At 47.1% G+C, this 24,829-nt stretch overlaps 1 protein-coding gene across 1 annotated transcript in view; it reads right to left on the bottom strand.

Moving 5' to 3' along the window:
* TOGARAM1 (TOG array regulator of axonemal microtubules 1) overlaps positions 1 to 24,829 on the bottom strand; it is a 94,450-nt gene that overhangs the window by 20,321 nt on the left and 49,300 nt on the right. Inside the window, exons 2-12 of the mRNA XM_073638587.1 lie at positions 20,871 to 22,334; positions 14,107 to 14,233; positions 12,352 to 12,599; positions 11,077 to 11,303; positions 6,785 to 6,879; positions 5,923 to 6,081; positions 5,703 to 5,798; positions 4,662 to 4,816; positions 4,243 to 4,579; positions 2,447 to 2,533; positions 1,335 to 1,470 (exon numbers count right to left, since the gene is read on the bottom strand). Of these exons, the coding sequence (XP_073494688.1) occupies positions 1,335 to 1,470; positions 2,447 to 2,533; positions 4,243 to 4,579; positions 4,662 to 4,816; positions 5,703 to 5,798; positions 5,923 to 6,081; positions 6,785 to 6,879; positions 11,077 to 11,303; positions 12,352 to 12,599; positions 14,107 to 14,233; positions 20,871 to 22,124 (2,921 nt within the window). The 5' untranslated portion in view covers positions 22,125 to 22,334. The remainder of the gene's footprint in view (positions 1 to 1,334; positions 1,471 to 2,446; positions 2,534 to 4,242; positions 4,580 to 4,661; positions 4,817 to 5,702; positions 5,799 to 5,922; positions 6,082 to 6,784; positions 6,880 to 11,076; positions 11,304 to 12,351; positions 12,600 to 14,106; positions 14,234 to 20,870; positions 22,335 to 24,829) is intronic.

The following is a 24,829-nucleotide window of genomic DNA, read 5'->3' as shown; positions in this document are numbered from 1 at the left end:
TGAAAACATTAGATCTAAACTGTTTTGGTCAGCAACAAGTACTTACAAAAAACGAAGGTTTTTAGCGCATAAATTGGCCAATTCATGTGTGCCCATCAACCACGGCAAGGTAACCTCCCCCTGATGGGAAATACTCGTAACCTTCGTTTTTTTCCTGTCCCCACCATCCTATCCTGGTATGCATGGCACCCCTCATCCCCAATCCTGGTATGCATGGCACCCCTAATCCCCAATCCTGGTATGCATGGCTCCCTCATCCCCAATCCTGGTATGCATGGCTCCCTCATCCCCAATCCTGGTATGCATGGCACCCCTCAACCCCAATCCTGGTATGCATGGCACCCCTCAACCCCAATCCTGGTATGCATGGCACCCCTCAACCCCAATCCTGGTATGCATGGCACCCCTCAACCCCAATCCTGGTATGCATGGCACCCCTCAACCCCAATCCTGGTATGCATGGCACCCCTCACCCCCAATCCTGGTATGCATGGCACCCCTCACCCCCAATCCTGGTATGTGTGGCCCCCTCTCCCCCAATCCTGATATAGATAGATAGATGTATCTCTATAGATATTTATTTATTTTACACAGTTATATAGTGCCATTAATTCCGCTACATTTCTAATTTGAGGTATTGGTTAATATTATCATTACATCTACTGCACATTGGGATAGAATCTTGGAAATGGGAATACCCCTTTAAGTCCTCACCTGATTGAGAGTCCATGACCTGAACTAACCGCAGTATAGATCCCTATGATGCAGTTAAAGAGATTTTCAGAAAACCCCTGCTCTTTGGCTGCAGTTTGTTTTAAAAAAAATAAAATAAACTGTCTCTTACTCACCCTCCCCAGGTCCAGCAGTCTCCACAGCTGCTCCCGGTGTCAGTTATTGTCTGCAGCGCAGGCGTCACGTCAATGACGATGCAATCACTGAGCTCAGCGGCGCTCTGGCAGAGCTGCCAAGCTCCATTATTGGCTGCAGACAACAAGAGACATGGGGAACAGCAGCAGAGACTCAAGACTGGACCTGGGGAGGGTGAGTAAATCCTTTTCTTTCTTTTTTTTTTAAACTCCAGCCAAGGGATGAGGCTTTTCTAAAAACCCATAAGGTAATAAATCCTGCACTCAGGCTAGGACATGTGGCCGTAATGCAATGCTAAAATGTGCTGGCATTATGGTCGTCTGAATGGGACCTGGTTTGGGGAAAAAAGCAAGTGAAAAGGAAATTTCAATGTACTGCAGATGATGAAATAAGCAGTAAGTGAAGGATGGAGCAATGTAATCCAGTACCGAATGGCACGTCATCACTGCCTCTCTTCCTCGACTTACCAGTCATCATCGGACAACAGTTTAAACGCTTCCATGATGGCCGAGTCCGGTCTGGAGACTTCTCTGGGCACCGATGGGTCCATGATGTCGGAGCTACGACTGACAGACGATCGATCTCGGTACGGGCTCCGCTGTGCTGCAGACAATACACATTAACCCCGTCAGGTCAGCACCTCGTACTAACTGCAGCATACACTTCAAGGGGTGAAGGAAGATAAAACCACTTTCCTAAAAGGAAGTTCCTACAATCCTGCGCGGCCACACGCTGCAGAAAACCTGCACTGAAATTCATGTGGGAAAAGCAGATTATAGGCACAGATTTCATTTTATGCAAATGGTGACATGTGCAGTGAAAATCCACATATTGCAGAAAGGAACATCCCTGTGACTTGATCACGGGGAGCCGATGGGTAGCCATGTTGGCCACGAGTCTGCAGAAGACCCTCGTGCTTGTCATGACGATCCTCCTGTGAAATCCAGCCCGTGGGCAGCGTTCATAGGAGATCGGGATTTTCTCTATACATAGCATGGCTGATGCACTGCTACGTATAGCACAAGAGATCGGAGGATCGCAGCTTCAGGTGAATACAGTGAAAAAAGGGGTTTAAAAATATGAAAAAAAAAAACGTTCACTATACCCCCATTACATTTTTTTTTTTTTTTTTAACAAATACACATATTTGGTATCACTGCGTTCACAAAAGTCCAATCTAGCAAAATATAAAGTGAATTAATCCAAACAGTAAACGGCGTAACGAGGAAAAAAAAAAAGCCAGAATTACGTGTTTTTTTTGGCAGCCGCAACATAGCGCTAAAATGCAATAAGAGGCGATTGAAACATTATATCTAAGCCAAAATGTTATCAGTAAAAACATCAGCTCATGTGTTTTAATTAGTGCCACAGACTGAATGAAGCAGCATGGTGCACTGCACACTCCACCGCTGCACCATTCAACGTCCTCCAAGGAACAAGGTCCCCTAACTCTGCACTATGGGGGTCCCAGCAGCTGGACCCCCTCCAATTTGGTATTTATCACCTCTCCAGTGGATAGAGAGATATATATCTTATTTTACAAAAAAGGCATCATACAATGATTTGCAAGAATCTTTACCTGAGGATTTCTTCAAGCTAGAAGTTCTTTTTAAGGCTGGGGGGCTTATGTCCATGTCGTCTAGATAGTCCGATCGTGGTCTCCAAGCTAAAAGTATAGAAAATTAAGTGTGAACTGCTATAACAGGGTTGTCTACCTCCTATTTGGACAGTGTGGTGGGAGTCCTTTCTATAAATGAAGCCCGAGAACTGATAATTGGCTCCGATACAGACTCCTACAACCCCTGGCAAAAATTATGGAATCGCTGGGCTCGGAGGATGTTCATTCAGTTGTTTAATGTTGTTGAAAAAAAGCAGATCACAGACATGGCACAAAACTAAAGTAATTTAAAATGCCAACTTTAGGGCTTTAAGAAACACTAAAAGAAATCAAGATAAAAAATGTGGTACTCAGTAAGGGTAATTTTTTTCAGACCAAGTAGAGGGAAAAAATTATGGAATCACCCTGTAAATTTTAATTTCCAAAACTAACACCAGCATCAAATTAGATCTGCTCATTAGCCTGCATCTAAAAAGGAGTGATCACACCTTGGAGAGCTGTTGCACCAAGTGGATTCACATGAATCATGGCTCCAACATGAGAGATGTCAATTGAAACAAAGGAGAGGATTATCAAACTCTTAAAAGAAGGCAAATCATCACACAATGTTGCAAAATATGTTGGTTGTTCACAGTGAGCTGTGTCTAAAATCTGGACCAAATACAAACAACATACGAAGGTTGTTAAAGGCAAACATACTGGTAGACCAAGGAAGAAATCAAAGCGTCAAGACCGGAAACATAAAGCAATATGTCTCAAAACAGGAAATGCACAACAAAACAGATGAGGAACGAATGGGAGGAAACTGAAGTCAATGTCTGTGACAAAACTGTAAGAAACCACCTAAAGGAAATGGGATTTACATACAGAAAAGCTAAACATAAGCCATCATTAACACCTAAACAGAAAAAAACAAGGTTACAATGGGCTAAGGAAAAGCAATCGTGGACTGTGGATGACTGGATGAAAGTCATATTCAGCGATGAATCGCGAATCTGCATTGGGCAAGGTGATGATGCTGGAACTTTTGTTTGGTGCCGTTCCAATGAGATTTATAAAGATGACTGCATGAAGAGAACATGCAAATTTCCACAGTCATTGATGATATGGGGCTGCATATCAGGTAAAGGCACTGGGGAGATGGCTGTCGTTACATCTTTAATAAATGCCCAAAATTACATTGATATTTTGGACAGTTTTCTTATCCCATCAATTGAAAGGATGTTTGGGGATGATGACATCATTTTCAAGATGATAATGCATCCTGCCATAGAGCAAAAACTGTGAAAACATTCCTTGAAAGAAGACACATAAGGTCAATGTCATGGCCTGCAAATAGTCCGGATCTCAATCCAATTGAAAATCTTTGGTGGAAGCTGAAGAAAATGGTCCATGACAAGGCTCCAACCTGCAAAGCTGATCTGGCAACAGCAATCAGAGAAAGTGGGAGCCAGATTGATGAAGAGTACTGTTTGTCACTCATTAAGTCCATGCCTCAGAGACTGCAAGCTGTTATTAAAACCAGAGGTGGTGCAACAAAATACTAGTGATGTATTGGAGTGTTCTTTTGTGTGTTTGTTTTACATGATTTTTTTCAACAACATTAAACAACTGAATGAACATCCTCCGAGCCCGGTGATTCCATAATTCTGCCAGGGGTTGTAGACATGAGAACGCTCTTCCCTTCCACTAAGACAAGTGTAATTGCTGAGGTGATAACTGGAAATCAACAAGCAGCCCTAGCAAAATCTACTCACGATCTCTGGCCAAAGGGCCCGGGTCAGTGTGGGACAGCCGCCCTCTCCTCCCCGGGTCCAGGTCAGTGTGGGACAGCCGCTCTCTCCTACTTGGGTCCGGGTCAGTGTGGGACAGCCGCTCTCTCCTGCTTGGGTCCGGGTCAGTGTGGGACAGCCGCTCTCTCCTACTTGGGTCCGGGTCAGTGTGGGACAGCCGCTCTCTCCTACTTGGGTCCGGGTCAGTGTGGGACAGCCGCTCTCTCCTCCCCGGGTCCTTCACATCTACCAGCTCTTTCAGGTTATGCTCTCGCTTCTGCCTCATCTTGTCCCGAGCAGATTTGGACATGGTGACTTTAACCTGCGCAGAATAAGTAATAGTCTTCAAATCTAGATTGGAAGATATGATATTGGAGGAATATTAATGTGAAGAGACACCTTACGTCATTCTCCGTGCTAGGACTGTTCTGCTGGACTGCTCTGCCGTAGACGCCGGTGGGCGGCTGAAAGTTCTGCTTTACTGGACTGGACTCCTCTGGTGCAGAGAAGGAAGACTGACTGTGCGACTGAAGATTGGGGGGCAGAGACTCAAAGACCCCTGGAAAAGTTATAGGAAAAAAAAGCATTAATATGGTACCAGAATGCAAAACAGCCGGACGCACAGAAAACCGCAGCCTTGTTTGCTAACGTTGCAATACTTCCCTGGATGGGACTTTTGTACTGGTCCTCCTAAAAGAAAAGGGAGAAACCTCGGGGACTGGGCGCCTCTTCTCAAAAATCCCTATAGGCGGCTTGTAAGGCACATACACACATTAGGGACATAAATGCAGATTTGTGCCCAAATTTGCTCCATTTTTTGTGCCTGCTCAGTCACCAGAGATTTCGTTTTTGGATTTTAGGACAGTCCAAAATGTGCCAAATTTTCCTAGACGGAAAAAAGCGAATAACCCCCCCAATGTCAGCTGGAGAACGACTCACCTGACTGGGAGTCACCCGAAGCAAGTTATATTGAATTTTTTCCAACAAACGTATATACCAGGATCTCCAGAGCGAGAGATGCTCTTAGTGACCCCTCTCCAATCTGGATGAGTTATGAACCCTGAAGAGGGAACCGTCTCCACTAACTCAGAGTTCAATAATAAGTAGGGACGAGCGAGCGTGCGCAGATATGGAGTTATCCAAGCGTGCTTGGGTTCGGATAGAGGAGTCGGTGTGCTCGAGTCAAATACTCGGGTGGCCGCATGTGTCGTGGCTGATACACTGCTGCTAAACATTCGGAGAAAGTTGGCTGCGGCTACCCGAGCACGTCGGCTCCTCTATCCGGACCCAAGCACGCTCAGATAACTCCATATCAGAGCATGCTCGCTCGTCCCTACTAATAAAAGGTGTCAGAAAAAAAGATTTTTTTTTTCCAAGCCGGACAACCTCTCTAATAATCAACTCTCCAGCAGGTTCCCCCGGAGCCTGATGCCTCATGTACTCACCTTTTCCAATGACGGCCACAGAGTCGTCATACAGGGGACTGGTCACATCGTGGTCGTTGTTATGTTGCTGGAAATTAGAGACCGATGTGGTGATTCCTGCACGTATAAAATATAAGATGCAATTTACCTTTAAGCTTCTGGGATCCATTACACCATCCTCCCCCGGCATTGTATACGGCTGCTGACGCAGAACACGGTTATAGCGACCGCACGACTTCACCTTTAATAGGTTTTGCTGCTCTCTGCAGATCTTTAGGCGGATGTCTGGTATAAGCGGGGGCGACCTCCTTAGACACGTTCTCGTCGGCCTCTGCGGTCCCGTTCCTGTAATTCATCCGCTGCCCGATCACGGTCACCGCTTTATCATTCACTGCGGTTCCTACGTCATAAAGTAAAGGGCCAAAGGTCAGGAGACAATGCGGTAATGGGGGAGATACACTTCTACCTCCTAGTCCTGATATCTGCAGGGTAAGAAGCAGAACACGTCGGAGGATGGGGAGAATCTCACGGGACGACATTCTTCACCTCGCGCAGCGCAGAACAGAGCACACAATGAAAACCCTTCACATGAATGGCGGCATGATAATCCCGCACGTCACCGGATTTGTCCTGTCAGCTCAATGACAGCTGAAGTGCTATAGTGACCATTTACATAGGTGGTAACTCGAGTATATGGAAATATGATGTGAGTAATGTGCTAGGAATCTCCTCTGCAAAACACTGGTAATTCCAAGTGTGTACACGGCCCTACGCCGAGGCCACAGGCCTGTCCCTAATACCACCCATGGACCCAGGTGCTATATAACACAAGAAAAGGGGCATTGACCTTCCAGATCGGATCAGTTCTACTTCCTCCCCTTCTCACTGTGATGTGATTTACCCCGACAATTGCTAAACAGAGGAAATAATGGAATGCCCCTTTAAAAAAAAAAAAACACTCAAAATCCTATTCCCGTTATATCTGTATATACTTGTAGTCCAAATCCATTCTGTGCACTACAGGGGGTACAAGTCCTGTCTATAGGGGTCCTCAGACTCTGGAGGTACTGTTATGTAACCTGCTTCAGTTTGGGTGATCGCACCTTGAGGGGTGCCATCCGGCTTCTTCACAGCATCTTTGTTCCGGGCAGAAAAGACTCTCGACGTCCGTAATTTTGATACCAAAGTCACATCCGACCTGAAATTGTAAGACAGAGTTCTTTGCAAGACAAGGAAATATATATAAAGTGGGCAAAAATATTATTTCTGTTATGGCGCCCATTGGTGTGTTGCATAAAGTACAATATCTTGCACCAGGTGATTGGTGCAATTTGAAGCAAAATCGGTCCTCCTGATCCCCCCTTTTGCAGGGAAGTAGTTACACGGGAATGTTGTAGTTACCTGCACCAGGGGTGGACAGGAGCAGCGCTGTGAAAGATCATGGGGGTCCTACAAGTCAGCCCACCATCAATGAGTAATGAGGCATATTCAATAGATCTTCCATTGTGACCCTCTGTGTAATCTGTGGGGGCGCACCTGTGATGCGCTGCAGTCCTCCGAGGACATACATATACCAGAAAGGGTTAATGTTCTCTTAGTGACCCACCATGTGTGGGGCTTTTCCATCCACTGGTCAGCCAGTTTTCTGCAGTCACACCACATTCCTCCAGTCCTGGTTATTAATTAACTCCTAATATTGGAAAGTTCTGCAAACATCACACTTTTGTTTTGTGAGAAAGCCACAATCAGTTTTGGAGTGTACTACACCCCTCTGACGGCACATGGAAATGTCTGCGCTGTGATGTCAGCGTCCAGGTGATGACATCATGATGCAAATATCTCTGTGTGTCTGTACGGTGTGAGTTCAGGAGCAGAGTCAGCTGCATACAGGGCAGGTGCCGACCGTGTTATATAGTCAGCACCTGCCTCCTACTGCAGTGATCAAAGCTACTGTTTAATCACTTAAATATGGCTATCCATCTCTGGCCGCGGGATTTAATTGGGGCAATTGAGTGACGTGACTGATCAGGCGTCCATTGCTCCCCAACCCCACACTGCGGGGTGCCAATGGACTGCCAAGGCAGCCAGGAGCCTACTGAAGGCCCCCCCTCCATTGCTGGCATCTTTCTGCTCCCATGAAGGCTACCATAGGCTGAGCTTTGTAGCAGATGGTAATTTCGTATATATACTTGCAGGCTGAAATCCCATAGGGGGACTAAAAATATATATATAAAAAAAATAATGAAATATTAGGGGAAAAAAAGAAAAAAAAAGCGTTAATCAACTCCTTTTTTCCAGTGCAAAAATAGAGCTTAAAAAAAAATTGCAGCATTTGTAGAAGTTTAATCTATGAAAAGATAAAATTAATCCATGTGATAAATGCCTCAAAAAAAGTGTCAGAATTGCTATTTTCAGTCATTTAATATATATTAGAAATGATAAGCAAAAAAAATACACTCACAGAAAAAGGTGATAACTTTGGCTAAAAAAAAAATACAATTTATGATTTTTTTTTTCTGCCATTATACAAAACTTTTTTTCCCAAAACTGTTATTGCCTTAATGAATCACATCGCCAGGAGACTTCTATTGCACAGTTAGTGCTTTAAAAGAATAAAAAAATAAATGCTGGAATTGTGACTTTTTATATGTTTTAGAAACTTCAACTTGTCCTGCATAAAAATAAGAAGAGTCTTCGTACAGCTTGTCTTGGGGAGGTAAAAAAAGAAATGAAAAAAATGCAAAAGCAAACATTAGATAAATGTTATTATTATTCGATCTAATGCACTGCTTATTACTTAGGTAGAATCTGACAACAAACCGTCCGGATTATCTTCTTAAAGTAAAAAGTTTTGATAGATGAGGGGTAACGTCACACAAAGGTCTAACGCTCTGAAACCGAAGGATTAAGCGGCAAAAAGTCACAAACCTCCGGGTGTAATTATCGGAGCGACGTCCCTGCAGCCCATCATTATGGCAGATGAACCAGTCCGTCATTATGTACCTGACTATTAGAGGAGGAGACGCCTGCCATTTAGCTGTCAGCAGGGATCACTCCCCCGGTGCTCGCCATGCTGCCTCTGCTGTATGGAGTGGTGCAGACGTGCAGCAATGGTGGTGCACACGTGTATGACCTGGGGCCTATGGAGATGCCGCCATAGCTCCATACAGTGGGACACTTCGGGGGCGTCCGCCCTGAACGGTGAGGTGGCCGTGCCTGCGCTCACATCAGAGCCTGTTCTGGAGCAGGATTCGAGTCCCAGCGATGGCGTGCCCATCGGACATGTATGGCATCTCTTGTAGATGTGCCGTAAAGGGTTCAGGTGGAGTAAAGTAAAAGTGAAGAGTCCTAGGCGAGTATCACACGCGGACTACAGAGGCCGCTGCTCGCCATGTGGGTGATGAGACAAGAGGTCTACAACCAGGGCTGTGGAGTCGGAACCCATTTTGGTGGAGTCGGAGTTGGAGTCGGTATAAAATGGACCGACTAACTCCTAAAATATATAATAAATTGGGTACAGTAGTTCAATGCAGTTTGTGGGGAATATTTTTTCATAAGAATTTGGTAAAGTTATGAAATGTCCTATAAATGTCTGTCCTATTCCTGATCTAAGGGTCTAGACTTTTAGCTGAGATGAATCTGTGCTACAGTAAATGTATCACTTAAACATGAGCCATGTATGAGGGAGTCGTGGAGTCGGAGTTGGAGTCGGAGTCATGGAAATTGAGGAGTCGGAGTCGAAGGTTAGGCTTACCGACTCCACAGCCCTGTCTACAACCTACAGCAGAGGGAACCTGCTGCCAATCAATGCAACCAATCACATTTCACCTTGCAAATTTTTAAAGCCCCCCCTGGAGAATGGGAGCAGCGACCTGATTGGTTGCCGTAGGTTCTTACTATGAATTTCCTTTAGATCAGTCTTTATACAGTTACCCAAGTAATAACACTGCATAGGGCTAATAACCATAGCGATGCCACAGCGCGGCTCAGACAGGAAGCGCGGCGCGATGCCACAGCGCGGCCCAGACAGGAAGCGCGGCGCGATGCCACAGCGCGGCCCAGACAGGAAGCGCGGCGCGATGCCACAGCGCGGCCCAGACAGGAAGCGCGGCGCGATGCCACAGCGCGGCCCAGACAGGAAGCGCGGCGCGATGCCACAGCGCGGCCCAGACAGGAAGCGCGGCGCGATGCCACAGCACGGCCCAGACAGGAAGCGCGGCGATGTCACAGCGCACAGACAGGAAACAGCGCAATGTCACAGCGCACAGACAGGAAACAGCGCAATGTCACAGCGCACAGACAGGAAACAGCGCAATGTCACAGCGCACAGACAGGAAACAGCGCAATGTCACAGCGCACAGACAGGAAACAGCGCAATGTCACAGCGCACAGACAGGAAACAGCGCAATGTCACAGCGCACAGACAGGAAACAGCGCAATGTCACAGCGCACAGACAGGAAACAGCGCAATGTCACAGCGCACAGACAGGAAACAGCGCAATGTCACAGCGCACAGACAGGAAACAGCGCAATGTCACAGCGCACAGACAGGAAACAGCGCAATGTCACAGCGCACAGACAGGAAACAGCGCAATGTCACAGCGCACAGACAGGAAACAGCGCAATGTCACAGCGCACAGACAGGAAACAGCGCAATGTCACAGTGCCCAGACAGGAAACATAGTGATGTCATAGCGCCCAGACAGGAAACAGTGATGTCACAGATCACAGACAGGAAGCACAGTGATGTCACAGCGCCCAGACAGGAAACAGCACGATGTCACAGCGCACAGACAGGAAGCACAGTGATGTCACAGCGCCCAGACAGGAAACAGCACGATGTCACAGCGCACAGACAGGAAACACAGTGATGTCACAGTGCCCAGACAGGAAACATAGTGATGTCACATCGCCCAGACAGGAAGCACAGTGATGTCACAGTGCCCAGACAGGAAACATAGTGATGTCACAGCGCCCAGACAGGAAACATAGTGATGTCACAGCGCCCAGACAGGAAGCACAGTGATGTCACAGCGCACAGACAGGAAACATAGTGATGTCACAGCGAACAGACAGGAAACACAATGATGTCACAGCGCACAGACAGGAAAACGTAGTGATGTCACAGTGCACAGACAGGAAGCACAGCGATGTCATAACACCTGGAAAACACACAAGATGACATCCTACTACAGGGAGTAATAATGTCACAGAAAGAATGAATACAGTGATGTCACAGGGCAGGGCTAATAAACACTATGACATCACAGGAAAGGTTATTGCACACAGTGATGTCACATTACATTAATGGCGCCCACAGTTCTCACATAACCAAGTAAGGATCCGGTTTGCTGGGAGCCGGTGTCCAGCAGCCCTAGAGGTGGCCGGTACTCACATTCTCTTCAGCTGCGGGGGAGGGGAGAGCGGTGAATGCTGGGACTCGCGGCTGTAGACCCCGCTCTCACTGTAACAGCCGCTAATAGGGGAAGAGGCCGAGGATGGAGAGTCCATATTCAGGTCTATTTTCATGGAGTCCGGGCTCTCCAGGTCGGACAGGCTGCCGCCCATCTTGGCCCGCTTCCTCGCTGCGCTGTTCCGGACGTTTCTAAGTGAACTTTCCATCTGCACATTGAGATCAGCGATAAAAACACATCAAATCACACGCAAATAATACGGGGAGGATCGGAGCAGGATCACTGGAGGACCCGACACAGCCACAGTAATAGGCACCATGTAATGCTTCACTTCCCCTGTGGGGGCGCCGCGGGTCACTTCACATCTGCTTAAAAGGGGTTTACAGTTTTGAAAACCATTGTTAGCGCATAAAAAAATAAAAAAAATGAACTGCTCTTTACTCCCCCTCTCTGGGTCCAGTGCAGATTCTTCTCCGCTGCTCCTGGTGTCAGTTATTGTCGGCAGCGCTGAGCAGCGCTGATTTCACATCGACAGCACTGCAGCCAGTCACTGAGCTCAGCGGCTTTCCCAGAGTTGAGGGCATAATCAGCTGACCTCACTATTGTCTGCAGCACTGTCGACACAATGTCGGTGCTGCAGACAATCACAGACACCAGGAGCAGCTTCAGAGACTTAGATTTGGACCTGGGGAAGGTGAGTAAAGCAGAGTGTTTTTCAGAACGAACTGCACATGGGGACGGAGGTTTTCTAAGACTGGGGCTGCCAATGACTTTCGCCCCGACACAGGCTGCATGTCACTGCGTAATGCAGAGGCAAATGGTGACCCCGCCAGGGAACGTGACCCCGCCAGGGAACGTGACCCATGCAGAGGAGTATAAAAAAAGCTGACAACCTCTAATGTAACTCCATCATCAGCACAGCAAGGTGGAATCATAAGGGATTCCAGAACTAGACAAGCTTGACTGTCTTCTTCAAAAAACAGCGCCACCCCTGTGTACAGATTGTGTGTAGTATTGCATTTCAGCACCATTCATTACATTGCAGCTTAGCTGCAATATCAGACACAACCTGTACACAGGAGAGAAGTGAGGAGGCATTTTTTTTGTGGAAAAAGTAGGCCATGTCTTACTAATCCTGGACCGCCCTTGTAACATAATGTGCTCTATGCAGGAGACCCACGGAAATCGTAAGTAAAGATTGCAACAGCGGAGGGAATAAGAACATGCGAGACCCGTCCTAGTGACAAAACACAAACCTCATCACGATCGTCTTCATCCCCTAGACTTAGATCCAAGAGGTCCAGCAGGAGGCTTTCCTCCTCTCCGCTCTTGGCGAGGGCTTTGGGGTTACTCCAGACGTAGCTGCCAGACACAGAACTGATCTCCGGCAAGGACTTGGTCCCTTTAGTGATTGGGGGGACGGGTTTGGACTTATTGAGGTCTTTCCGTCCTGATGGGAGTCGCACGATAGAGGCCTTCAGAGGAACGGCAGCCTCCTCCTTACCTGGGGAATAACACACAGCGGCGACACTGAAGATTACGTTTCTTTAGCACTGAATTTCAGCTGTAGCTTCACAGAACAGACAACATGGCAGCCGTGCAGGAACATAGAAGGTAACGCAGTTGTGGGGTATCCGTGCTCCCCCCTCGACTGTGCACCTTAAATGCTGCGGTCAGAAATCCACAGCAGCATTTAAGGCAGCGGATGTGCGGCCGGCGGCCATCACTGGCGATTATTTTATACTCCTTATTATCTGAAAACGATCTGCATCCAGTTCAGAGGGGACGGCCCGCTGGTTTACATCTCCGGCAGCTGTAACCCTTTCATTACGGGCCTCTGATGGAACAGGCGTTCTTTTTGACCCCTATAATTAAGGAGCGGAAATGTCAGGGACCGAGCACCCATTCATTACAGCTAACACCCCCAGGCTGCGGACAAATATTCCCCACCTGCACCTTGTGTGAGGTGAGACGAGGTAAGCGTCCCCCTGCTGAACACAAAGTACTCCAGAGTCCAGTGTGAAATTCTGCATTTTTTGGGAAAAAAAAACCCCTCTACGGCTATGTTCACACGTTGCATTTTTACTATGTTTTTTCCCGCAGGCAAAACCTGCTGTCTTGGCAGGTTTTGCTGCGTTTTTATTGTCTTTTGTGCATGCTGATAAAGTTTAGTGCCCCCCCCCCCCCAAAAAAAATGATGCAACTTCCTGAGGTTTTTGCACCAAAACCTGATACCTGCGTGTTTTGCAGAGTTTTTGCACTTACTCATTGTTTTCTATGGGTGAAAAAATGCTGCAAAAATGCTGAAAGAAGTGACATGCTACATTTTGCAAAAGAGCGGCAGTTTTCCAAATCAGTCAGGAAAAAAAGAAAAAAAAAACAAATGTGTGCGCATGAGATTTCTAAAATCTCGTAGCTTTGGCTGGTACTGTAAAAAGCAGCTTAAAATTTGCATTAAAAAAAAAAAGCAGCAAAAACGTCAACTTAGGCTAAATACACACACAAAAAAAAAAGCTGAAAAATGCCATGTAACTCTCCCCATAGGACATGCTTGCACGAGCCATACCCACGACTTTCTGAATGTCTGAACCAGGCCATATCCAAAAGAAATCATCTACAGACGGGCGCAGGAGGCGAAGTTTATTCCATACACTATTCTGGTCTGAAAAACTTTTTTTTTATTTTCTTCTTCATTTTTTCCATCACCTTGTGTGGAAAAAATGCCCCCGTGCACTGGCTGCAATAGGTCCGTCACGCACGTGGACTGGAAACACGCTCATCTGCACAGCGACGTGGCTGAGACTTCACTAAATCTTGTGCAGCAAATCTTCCCCATTACTGGAGAGAGGGCCGAGTCTTCTGCAGCGGGTCAGTTCAGCCACTGCAGATTCACAACTCTTAATCCAGAAATAGCACCACTTGTGTGATCAGGCTGTGTCAGGTATTGCAGTTTTGACTCATGTAAATTTAATCTGGAAAGAAAAAAAAAGAAGAAAACACTTATTCATTACCTGCGGCGGCCGGCCGGGTGTTGGTCTGGATACTGTAGTCAGTGGGCGTCTGGTGGACGGAGTTTCTGGTTTTCGCCGTTGGGGTCTTCACAATGGGCGTGTGATGGACATCGAAGGTGGAGGGAAGCTGTGAGGAGAAAAAGACGAGCTCCATCAAAGGAGGCGACACATTAAATAGCCAAATCCATATTCCCCTCGCTTATTAGTTTTTCCTGTAAATTTCAAAAATTGCAGGAAAAAAATCAAGCAAAAATTGCAACATGTGAATGAACCCTTTAGATAAAAGGACGACCGAACAGCTTATATTAAAAGAGGGAGTAAAATGGACGTCACCAGGACGGATCCTGAGTCTGACTGTACAGGAGCACGCTGCCATTCACTGACAGGTGTCATAAGGACCTAATAATACAAGGTTTCTCACCAGCAGATTATCATAATGCAATCACTTCCTGCTGTTACACAGCAGCCAAACCTAAATGCACAAACCTGCAGTGTAAAGCACAGGGGTCAAACAGCTGCAGTGTAAAGTATGTGACAACAAACAGACATATCATGATTATAGGGGAATAAAGTGGCACTTTAAATTTTGGGCAAAGTATCCCACATGATCATAAGCTGCATTATGACCCCCAGAAGACCACACACCCCTGTGTAAAGTAAGACGATGCAGTACGGTGTAAATAGGATTATACGCCCCGTCCAAAAAGGAGTCCTAACGAGCCACTGTGTAATTAAGCCTCAGCTTGGCCGGAGCGGCAGGTGAACAAGTTCTTATCGGCGGCGTCCTGGTAACATCACACCTCCTCTACTTACACAGAGAGTAAACTCGGGCCAGACAATGGGCGAGGTGGAGGCATGCCCCGCACCGGCACATGGAGTATTTATCTAGTGCAAACAGGAGTGACAGGTGCCCGGGCGGACGGAGGATCTGACATCAAGAGCGTCCATTGTGCCCCGGATAAAAGGCTCACGCCGATCACTCATGCACCTGGTTACGGGCGGCTGCCATATAATGGCGGGGGAGCGTAATAATATTGGGAGATGGGATTATGAGGCATGGCGTTCCAGGACTGAGCAGCATGGCTGTCATAATAGGGTATTATTCCACACCCATATCTGTGAGATTAGTGGGGTCTGACCAATGGGCCCCCCCCCCCTTAAATCCCAGAGCAAGGATCTGGCACTCAGCTCCACCATTTCCAGCAGTACTGTAGACTATGTGCCAGGGAGCTTCCCCACCAATGCGAGTTTCAAACTTTTTAGCCGTGGCTGGAGGGGAAAAGAGGGTCCCATTGTTTTTTTATTGGTGGAGGTTTAGGCATTCATATCCAACAGACGGAGAGATAGATAATGCTTCTGCCTGCAAGACCCCCTTAAAGTCCTGTTCACATATTATTTCATGCCAGCACATATGTTATAAAATAAGGCCCTGCAATATACACTACCGTTCAAAAGTTTGGGGTCACCCAGACAATTTTGTGCTTTCCATGAAAACTCATACTTTTATTTATCAAATGATTTGCAAAATGATTAGAAAATATAGTCCAGACATTGACAAGGTTAGAAATAATGATTTTTATTAGAATAATTTTCTCCTTCAAACTTTGCTTTGGTCACAGAATGCTCCTTTGCAGCGATTACAGCATTGCAGACCTTTGGCTTCTAGCTGATAATTTACTGAGGTAATCTTGAGACATTTCCCCCCATGCTTCCTGAAGCCCCTCCCACAAGTTGGATTGGCTTGGTGGGCACTTTTGGCGTACCATACGGTCAAGCTGCTCCCACAACAGCTCAAGATCTGGTGACTGCACTGGCCACTCCATTACAGATAGAATACCAGCTGCCTGCTTCTTCCCTATATAGTTCATGCATAATTTGGAGGTGTGCTTTGGATCATTGTCCTGTTGTAGGATGAAATTGGCTCCAATCAAGCGCTGTCCACAGGGTATGGCATGGCATTGCAAAATGGAGTGATAGCCTTCCTTATTCAAAATCCCATTTACCTTGTACAAATCTCCCACTTTACCAGCACAAAAGCAACCCCAGACCATCACATTACCTCCACCATGCTTGACAGATGGCGTCAGGCGCTCTTCCAGCATCTTTTCAGTTGTTCTGCGTCTCACAAATGTTCTTCTGTGTGATCCAAACACCTCAAACTTTGATTCATCTGTCCATAAAACTTTTTTACAATCTTCCTCTGTCCAATGTCTGTGTTCTTTTGCCCATATTAATCTTTGCCTATTATTAGCCAGTCTCAGATATGGCCTTTTCTTTGCCACTTTGCCCTGAAGGCCAGCATCCCGGAGTCGCCTCTTCACTGTAGACGTTGACACTGGCGTTTTGCGTGTACTATTTAATGAAGCTGCCAGTTGAGGAGCTGTGAGGCGTCGATTTCTCAAACTAGAGACTCTAATGTACTTGTCTTGTTGCTCAGTTGTGCAGCGGGGCCTCCCACTTCTCTTTCTACTCTGGTTAGAGCCTGTTTGTGCTCTCCTCTGAAGGGAGTAGTACACACCGTTGTAGGAAATCTTCAGTTTCTTGGCAATCTCTCGCATGGAATAGCCTTCATTTCTAAGAACAAGAATAGACTGTCGAGTTTCACATGAAAGTTCTCTTTCTCTGGCCATTTTGAGAGTTTCATAGAACAAACAAATGTAATGCTCCAGATTCTCAACTAGCTCAAAGGAAGGTCAATTTTATAGCTTCTCAAATAAGCCAAACCGTTTTCAGCTGGGCTAACATACTTGTGCAAGGGTTTTCTAAACATCCATTAGCCTTCTTACACAGTTAGCAAACACAATCTACCATTAAAACACTGGAGTGGTGGTTGGTGGAAATGGGCCTCTATACACCTATGTAGATATTGCAATAAAAACAAGACGTTTGCAGCTAGAATAGTCACTTACCACATTAACAATGTATAGAGTGTATTTCTGATTCATTTAATGCAGGGCTCGACAAACCCAGGCGCCTGGTCGCCAGTGGCGCCTAGAAAATGTTGCCTGGTGCTTGAGGAGTTGAGAAGAAAAAAAAAAAATTACTCTCAATCCAATCCCACCTCCTGCACGGAGTCATCCAATCGGAGGAAGCAGGGACAGTATCGCTCAGGCCGCCTTCTCCACTTTGCTCCGCCCCCCTTATGCTCCGGGACTGGACAGGGAGAGTTGGGTTACGGGGGAAGGATCGCTGTGGCCGGGGGCCCGTTCTCATCTCCCGCTACCTGTGTAAGTACATACAAAGGCCGTGCTCCCCGGGGAGACGCCGTGTGTGAGGGGGTCTATATGTACATACAGTGTGTGCCCCACCATCCCCCCTCCCCGGCCGCGTACAATGAGGCCGCAGTCGTGCAGCCGCCGCGCTGCACATTCGCTGCCCGTGGTATTGTGTGAGGAAATTCTCGTCTGCTGTGAGTGCGGCGATTGGAACCTGATGGCCGGGAGGGGGTAGCGCTGCACGGCTGCACAAACGCCTGCGGCCGCCAGGTGGCGCTCCGCCGAGTGCTGCGCACAAAGCAGCGCGAGGGGCAGCAAGACAAACATCAGCCTCTGTCCATGGTGATCGCCCGCCGCTGACCCCTCCTCTGTGGCCGCTGAAGCACTGCCCGGTGTGTAATGCTGCAGTCTCCCCAAAATCACATGGCCACACACTACATACGTTACCCAGCAACCCCCTCCAATGTGTGTGTTATTAAAAGGTCTTCATTCTACTTGAAATCATCAGCTGCAGTATATACTGGTGTATATACAGCACTGTATATACTGCAGTATATATGTATGTACATTGGTGTACATATGTATATCCACCAGTATATATGTATATCGTGCTGTATATACAGCAGTGTCTCTATGTATATACACCTGTGTATATATGTATATACCCCAGTCGCTATATCTATATACTATAAAAAATTCTGGCTCCTAAATTTTTTGGCTGGCTCCTAGATTCTGAACAACTTTGTCGACCCCTGATTTAATGTTAGCTTCAATGAAAAAAAAAGTGCTTTTCTTTCAAAAATAATGAAATTTCTAAATGACCCCAAATTTTTGAACGGTAGTGTATATGCCAAATGGGGGGCAAATCTGCACCTTGCAGGCAAAGAAGGGGGAACTGATCTGAGGACCCCACACAATCTCCTGTACAAACAAATATTGCAGAATAAAAAAGTGCAGCCAACCAGTGCCAGGAGTCTCCTCATTCCTCCATGTGATCTACAGAAATCATTTTGCATTGGATGATCCAGCTCTTATAATGAGAAGCAGAACAGCAAAGAGTTTATGATCAGTGATCGGCAGTAATCTGTAGAGGGAATCTGCAGCAAGTGGTCAGTGTCCCTGCAGCGCCCCCACAGGAAAAATAAAGTATGGCACTGTTGCTATTCAAAATCATTAGTCTGGTCAAGCAATCAGTGGGTCCTCCAGAGAAATAAGCAGCCAATCTCAGCTCGTTAATGGATTTGAGACGTCCTTTCTCCTACCAATTCTTTAATACACCAGACAACCCCTTTAAGTCGTAATCAGCTCCCACGTGAGGAGTTAATAACAAGCATTTATTCACAGCGGAGCGGGTTTCCCCCTTCATTTACGGCTATTGATCATGTACCTAGTGTATAATTTAATGATTGTGTCAGAACACGGAAACTTTCTGAGTGATTCGGCCTGATGCCCCCCCGGGGACTCGCAGACTATTCCAAAATTGTGCAATGCAGGTTGGCAAAGAGCAAAAAACTTCTACAAGCAGTGAAGAAGAAATGTCACCCTGGAAATAGTTGCACAGTGATGCCTCTCGGTACAACCCCTCATACAAGTACTTTACTTTCCTGAGTACTTAAAGGGGTTTTCTTGTTCGGACAAACCTTGAGCAGTTTGTAAAAAAAAAAAATACATACATAGCCAATCAGGTTTGTGCTGTCAAATTGGACAGTGCTGCCGAGTTTAGTTATCGGTTACATGACGTCAGCGCTGCAGACAATAACGGACACAGAGAGCAGTGCGGAGACTCAGCACTGGACCCAGGGAGGGGGAGTAAAGCACAGTTTGTTTATTAAGCAAATTGCAGATGGGAGATAGGGGTTTTCTGATATCCAGCAAACCCTCAGACTAGCAGATCTGTAAATAGTTAAATACAAGACACTTGCTCCAACAAGTCAAGGTGTACATAGTTGGTAAGCCAAACCTTCGACTCCGACTCCTCAATTTCCTTGACTCCGACTCCCTCATACATGGCTCATGTTTAAGTGATAAATTTACGGTAGGACACATTTTTCTCAGCTAAAAGTCTAGACCCTTAGATCGGGAATAGGACAGACATTTATAGGACATTTCATAACTTTCCCAAATTCTTATGAAAAAATATTCCCCACAAACTGCATTGAACTACTGTACCCAATTTATTATATATTTTAGGAGTTGGAGTCGGTCCACTTTATACCGACTCCAACTCCGACTCCAGGACTCTGACTCTACAGCCCTGCGTAGCAGTCACACCATAGGAGCAGGGGACTAGATAAAAATCATTTTGAAGACCCCCCCAATGCTGGAAGTTGATATGCAAAATAAATGACTACATGGGTTCTCAATGAGTTTAAAGGGTGTGCATATTTTTGAACACAATTCTATTGCTCTATATACTTCAAAGAAAAAAAAATAAATAAAATGAAGCAACTGTGCAAATAAATAGTCTGGTTACATGAGGTGACGTCATTAAGTCAAACACTCGGGAACATCGGAATGTAGAAAAGGTTTTTTTGCTTTTCCTCTTGCACCAAGTGTCAGTGACGGCCCCCAGCACCCTGTCCATCATGGATGACCCCACCAGGTGATCCTACCATGGTCCTGAGAAAAGAATTACGGTCTTTTCAGCATCGATCCCACTGTTACCAGGGCATTTATAGATCATACAGTCGCCTCCTCGTCACGTCAGAGCCCATTACTGCACACGTCGTAGCTTCACAACAGCTGTACCAATCACCCAAGAGAAACGCAGCGTTAAAAATGGGTCATAAACGGACCTTTCATGAAAAACAGCGGTTTCCCCCTTTTTACCAGAAGGGAAGGCACTCACTCAAATTATACTTAGGTAGTCCCTGCTGTTGCAGATATCTATGGGGGTCTTCAGCCATCCCAAAACCTCTACAGAAAATAACTTTTTTCCATGCAGGTTCCTAGGAGGCTCGTGGCATACAGACCACCATAGTGAATGAGCCCGACAAATCTATGGGGACCAGGAAAATATAGCTTCTAAGGTGGAGAAAGCAACTTGTTTTGACCCCATCATTTTTCCCTGTGTGGTCATGTTGAAACGAAACAAACAATTCGGTGGTCTTCACCAGCCTGCATTGAAACGTAGACACTTTGGTTATCCTCATCAATCTCAGTTTACCACCCTGCAGCCAATCGCTGGCCTACATGCTAACATCACTGTGATTGACTGCAGTGGTCATCAAGCAAGTAATCGCGTTAAGGGGGTAAACAAAGCGGGAGTTAAAGGAACAGGAGTTTAAAAGTCTTATTCTATCAACTTTTGCTGTTTGCTACATTAACTCCTGGACCCCCGGATATCTCAAAAAGCAAAAAGGTGAATTTTACTTGGAAAACGTAGAGGGTTGAGAATACACAGGATTTATTCTCCTTAGGGTCATCGCTAAAAATATACCTACGGCATAAGAATCCGTGCTGGTCACATATATATACATTGCGTGATGAATGAGTGAAACCAACAGGGAGAAAACATGAAATCAACACGACACACACATGCAAAGGTACCTTCTCCGAAGTCGGAGTTCCAGGAAACACATCGAAGACTCCTGGGTCCTGATTTTCCCACGGGAACTTATTTTTTCCTTTGCCAGCGCTCAACATTCGTCGAGAAACAGGATCAATGTGAGGGGCGCCTCCTCTGCCGCCCTGATCTGCAGTTTGGTAATGTCCGCTTTGCACCGGATTCCCAGTTAGGAGCCAGTCCGTGTCCGCCCCGGGCAGGTGATGAGTCCCTCTGACCTGTGCGGATGACGGGAAAGGAAGGGCGTACTCTACTACACCTTGGGGGGTAATCCTAGGGAGGGTTTTACGTGCCAACCTGGCCTGCACCGCGTTCATTAATCCGTCCCCATCTTCTCGTAGTTCTACTTCATCCACCGCTTTCAGTAGGCTGCTTTTTCCAGGGCCCATAGAGGCGGCCAAGACGGCGAAGGCTTCCAAGGCGGCGTGGCGGACTTTCCTCTTGCTGTCGATTAAACATGGCGCAATCTCACAAGCTATCAACGGTAAATTGAAGTCCTCGCTTGGGTACGTCAGTAGGGACACGATGCAGATATTCACCACCTCTTCCCTCACCCGGGAATTTTTGTTTTTTAGGTTTTCCAGCAGTACCGTTACCACCTTGTAGGGTCCAGCCACCTTCATCAGTCTCATATATATCTTCATATATTCCTGTTTGATCTTACCGTCACCGAGGAGCTTCACCGTGGAGGAAACTATGGGTCTGAGGAACTCCTTAACGCCCTGATCGAGATTAAGAACGAAGCAGTTGAGAACATCTAAAGTGACCAGGACGACGGTGAAGTTGCTGTCATTGAGCAGCGTGCATAAAAAGCTGATGAACCCGACCACGTTGGAATGGGACACCGAACTGAAGTTGAAATCTTGGATGAGATACTTCAGTTCCTCGATAGCGCGGGTCCGGGACTTATAGTCCTTCAAGTCAAGAAGCCTGGATTGCAGCTCCTTCGGGATCACCCCGCAGCTGAGGTTGCTGTCACCTACAGATACATAGGTCTTGTCTTGAGGAGGACTCGTTATAGCCTCGGGGTTTCTCGTACGAGAATGTGGCCGACTCTGAGACCGACTTCTCTGGGTAACCGGTTCTGAATTATCTAGAGTATGAGATCGCCGCCTTCCAGATCCACTTCGCAGCTGTGAGATTTCCCCATTGTTGGCAAAAGGAGCCACACGGGACATGTGGACCTCCATATTTTCACTAGACATGGGTGGGAGATCTCTGCTATCGGAAAACGTCATTCTCTACATGATGGATAACGATGATGCTGGAGACTGAGGTTGCCTCGTGGGACGCCTCCAAGTTTGATCCAGTTGGTGGTGATGACTTTTGAAGCCCACTGACCTATAGAAATCATATTGCGTAGGAGGAGGTAGAGACATGGATGGAAACCCTACAGTCTGATGCCAAAGCCGGTTTCTTGTGCTTCCTCACACATGCTGAAGAAGAGGCTGAAAGAAGAAGAAAACAACAGGTTAAAATATCTATCTTGAGGGGACATCGCTGTCTTGGCATTGCTGCATTAAAGAGTTTTTTGGGTTTGGATCAACCCTTATCGTCTGGCTGCAATTGGTACTTAAAAAAATAAGACGTCTTAGAGAACAAAATTATGTAACAAAGATATAAACTACTAACATGAGTAAACTATATAAAATACAATGCAAACCAAGACAGCACTCATGTACCCTAAACCATCAATGTAGGCTCCACAGTCAGTTTGGAATATACAGACTATATATAAAAAATAAAAAAATATCAGCAATGAAGATCCAATGTGTCCAAATGTCAGCTATGTTATGACTGGTAAATCACAACATACAGAAAATAACTACTCAGCGATGGAGGGCTCTGGCTGCTAAGTGGTTAAATATATACAGGTCAGCTTCTGCATTGTCCATACAGCTGTGCGGCAGCGGCACTACGCCATACAGACTGCTCCTGGTCTCCCCAATGAGAAGCAAGAGGGGGCAGCAGGGCTGTTACATGAAGGGGCGTAAAACACAGATTCTGCTGGGACCCCCACCCATCAGCAGGGCAAAGACCCCAAGTAATAAATATTACACACAGCCGTACGCACCTCCATACGCACAGTCGTACACATTACACAGAAGTACGCACCTCCACACGCATAGCCGTACGCACAGCTGCACGCAGCCATAAGCACAGCCATACGCGTCTCCATACGCACAGCCGTACACAATATAACACAGCTGTAGGTACCTCCATACGCACAGGCGTACGCACCTCCATAAGCGTCTCCATACGCACAGCCGTACACAATATAACACAGGCGTACGCACCTCCATACGCACAGGCGTACGCACCTCCATACGCACAGGCGTACGCACCTCCATACGCACAGGCGTACGCACATTAGACAGCCGTACGCACCTCCATACGCACATTAGACAGCCGTACGCACATTAGACAGCCGTACGCACCTCCATACGCACATTAGACAGCCGTACGCACCTCCATACGCACATTAGACAGCCGTACGCACCTCCATACGCACATTAGACAGCCGTACGCACCTCCATACGCACATTACACAGCCGTACGCACCTCCATACGCACATTACACAGCCGTACGCACCTCCATACGCACAGGCGTACGCACCTCCATACGCACAGGCGTACGCACCTCCATACGCACATTAGACAGCCGTACGCACCTCCATACGCACATTAGACAGCCGTACGCACCTCCATACACACATTACACAGCCGTACGCACCTCCATAAGCACATTACACAGCCGTACGCACCTCCATACGCACATTACACAGCCGTACGCACCTCCATACGCACATTACACAGCCGTACGCACCTCCATACGCACATTACACAGCCGTACGCACCTCCAAACGCACATTACACAGCCGTACGCACCTCCATACGCACATTACACAGCCGTACGCACCTCCATACGCACATTACACAGCCGTACGCACCTCCATACGCACATTACACAGCCGTACGCACCTCCATACGCACATTACACAGCCGTACGTACCTCCATACGCACATTACACAGCCGTACGCACCTCCATACGCACATTACACAGCCGTACGCACATTAGACAGCCGTACGCACCTCCACACGCACATTAGACAGCCGTACGCACCTCCATACGCACATTAGACAGCCGTACGCACCTCCATACGCACATTAGACAGCCGTACGCACCTCCATACGCACATTAGACAGCCGTACGCACCTCCATAAGCACATTAGACAGCCGTACGCACCTCCATACGCACATTAGACAGCCGTACGCACCTCCATACGCACATTAGACAGCCGTACGCACCTCCATACGCACATTAGACAGCCGTACGCACCTCCATACGCACATTAGACAGCCGTACGCACCTCCATACGCACATTAGACAGCCGTACGCACCTCCATACGCACATTAGACAGCCGTACGCACCTCCATACGCACATTAGACAGCCGTACGCACCTCCATACGCACATTAGACAGCCGTACGCACCTCCATACGCACATTAGACAGCCGTACGCACCTCCATACGCACATTAGACAGCCGTACGCACCTCCATACGCACATTACACAGCCGTACGCACCTCCATACGCACATTACACAGCCGTACGCACCTCCATACGCACATTACACAGCCGTACGCACCTCCATACGCACATTACACAGCCGTTCGCACCTCCATACGCACATTACACAGCCGTACGCACCTCCATACGCACATTACACAGCCGTAAGCACCTCCATACGCACATTACACAGCCGTACGCACCTCCATACGCACATTACACAGCCGTACGCACCTCCATACGCACATTACACAGCCGTACGCACATTACACAGCCGTACGCACCTCCATACGCACATTAGACAGCCGTACGCACCTCCATACGCACATTAGACAGCCGTACGCACCTCCATACGCACATTAGACAGCCG

This window comes from Phyllobates terribilis, unplaced genomic scaffold (genome assembly GCF_046119375.1).
Source record: "Phyllobates terribilis strain yellow unplaced genomic scaffold, ASM4611937v1 Scaffold_7__3_contigs__length_470593459, whole genome shotgun sequence".
Classification (NCBI taxonomy): Eukaryota; Metazoa; Chordata; class Amphibia; order Anura; family Dendrobatidae; genus Phyllobates; species Phyllobates terribilis.
This window is presented reverse-complemented; position numbering and strand designations above follow the sequence as displayed.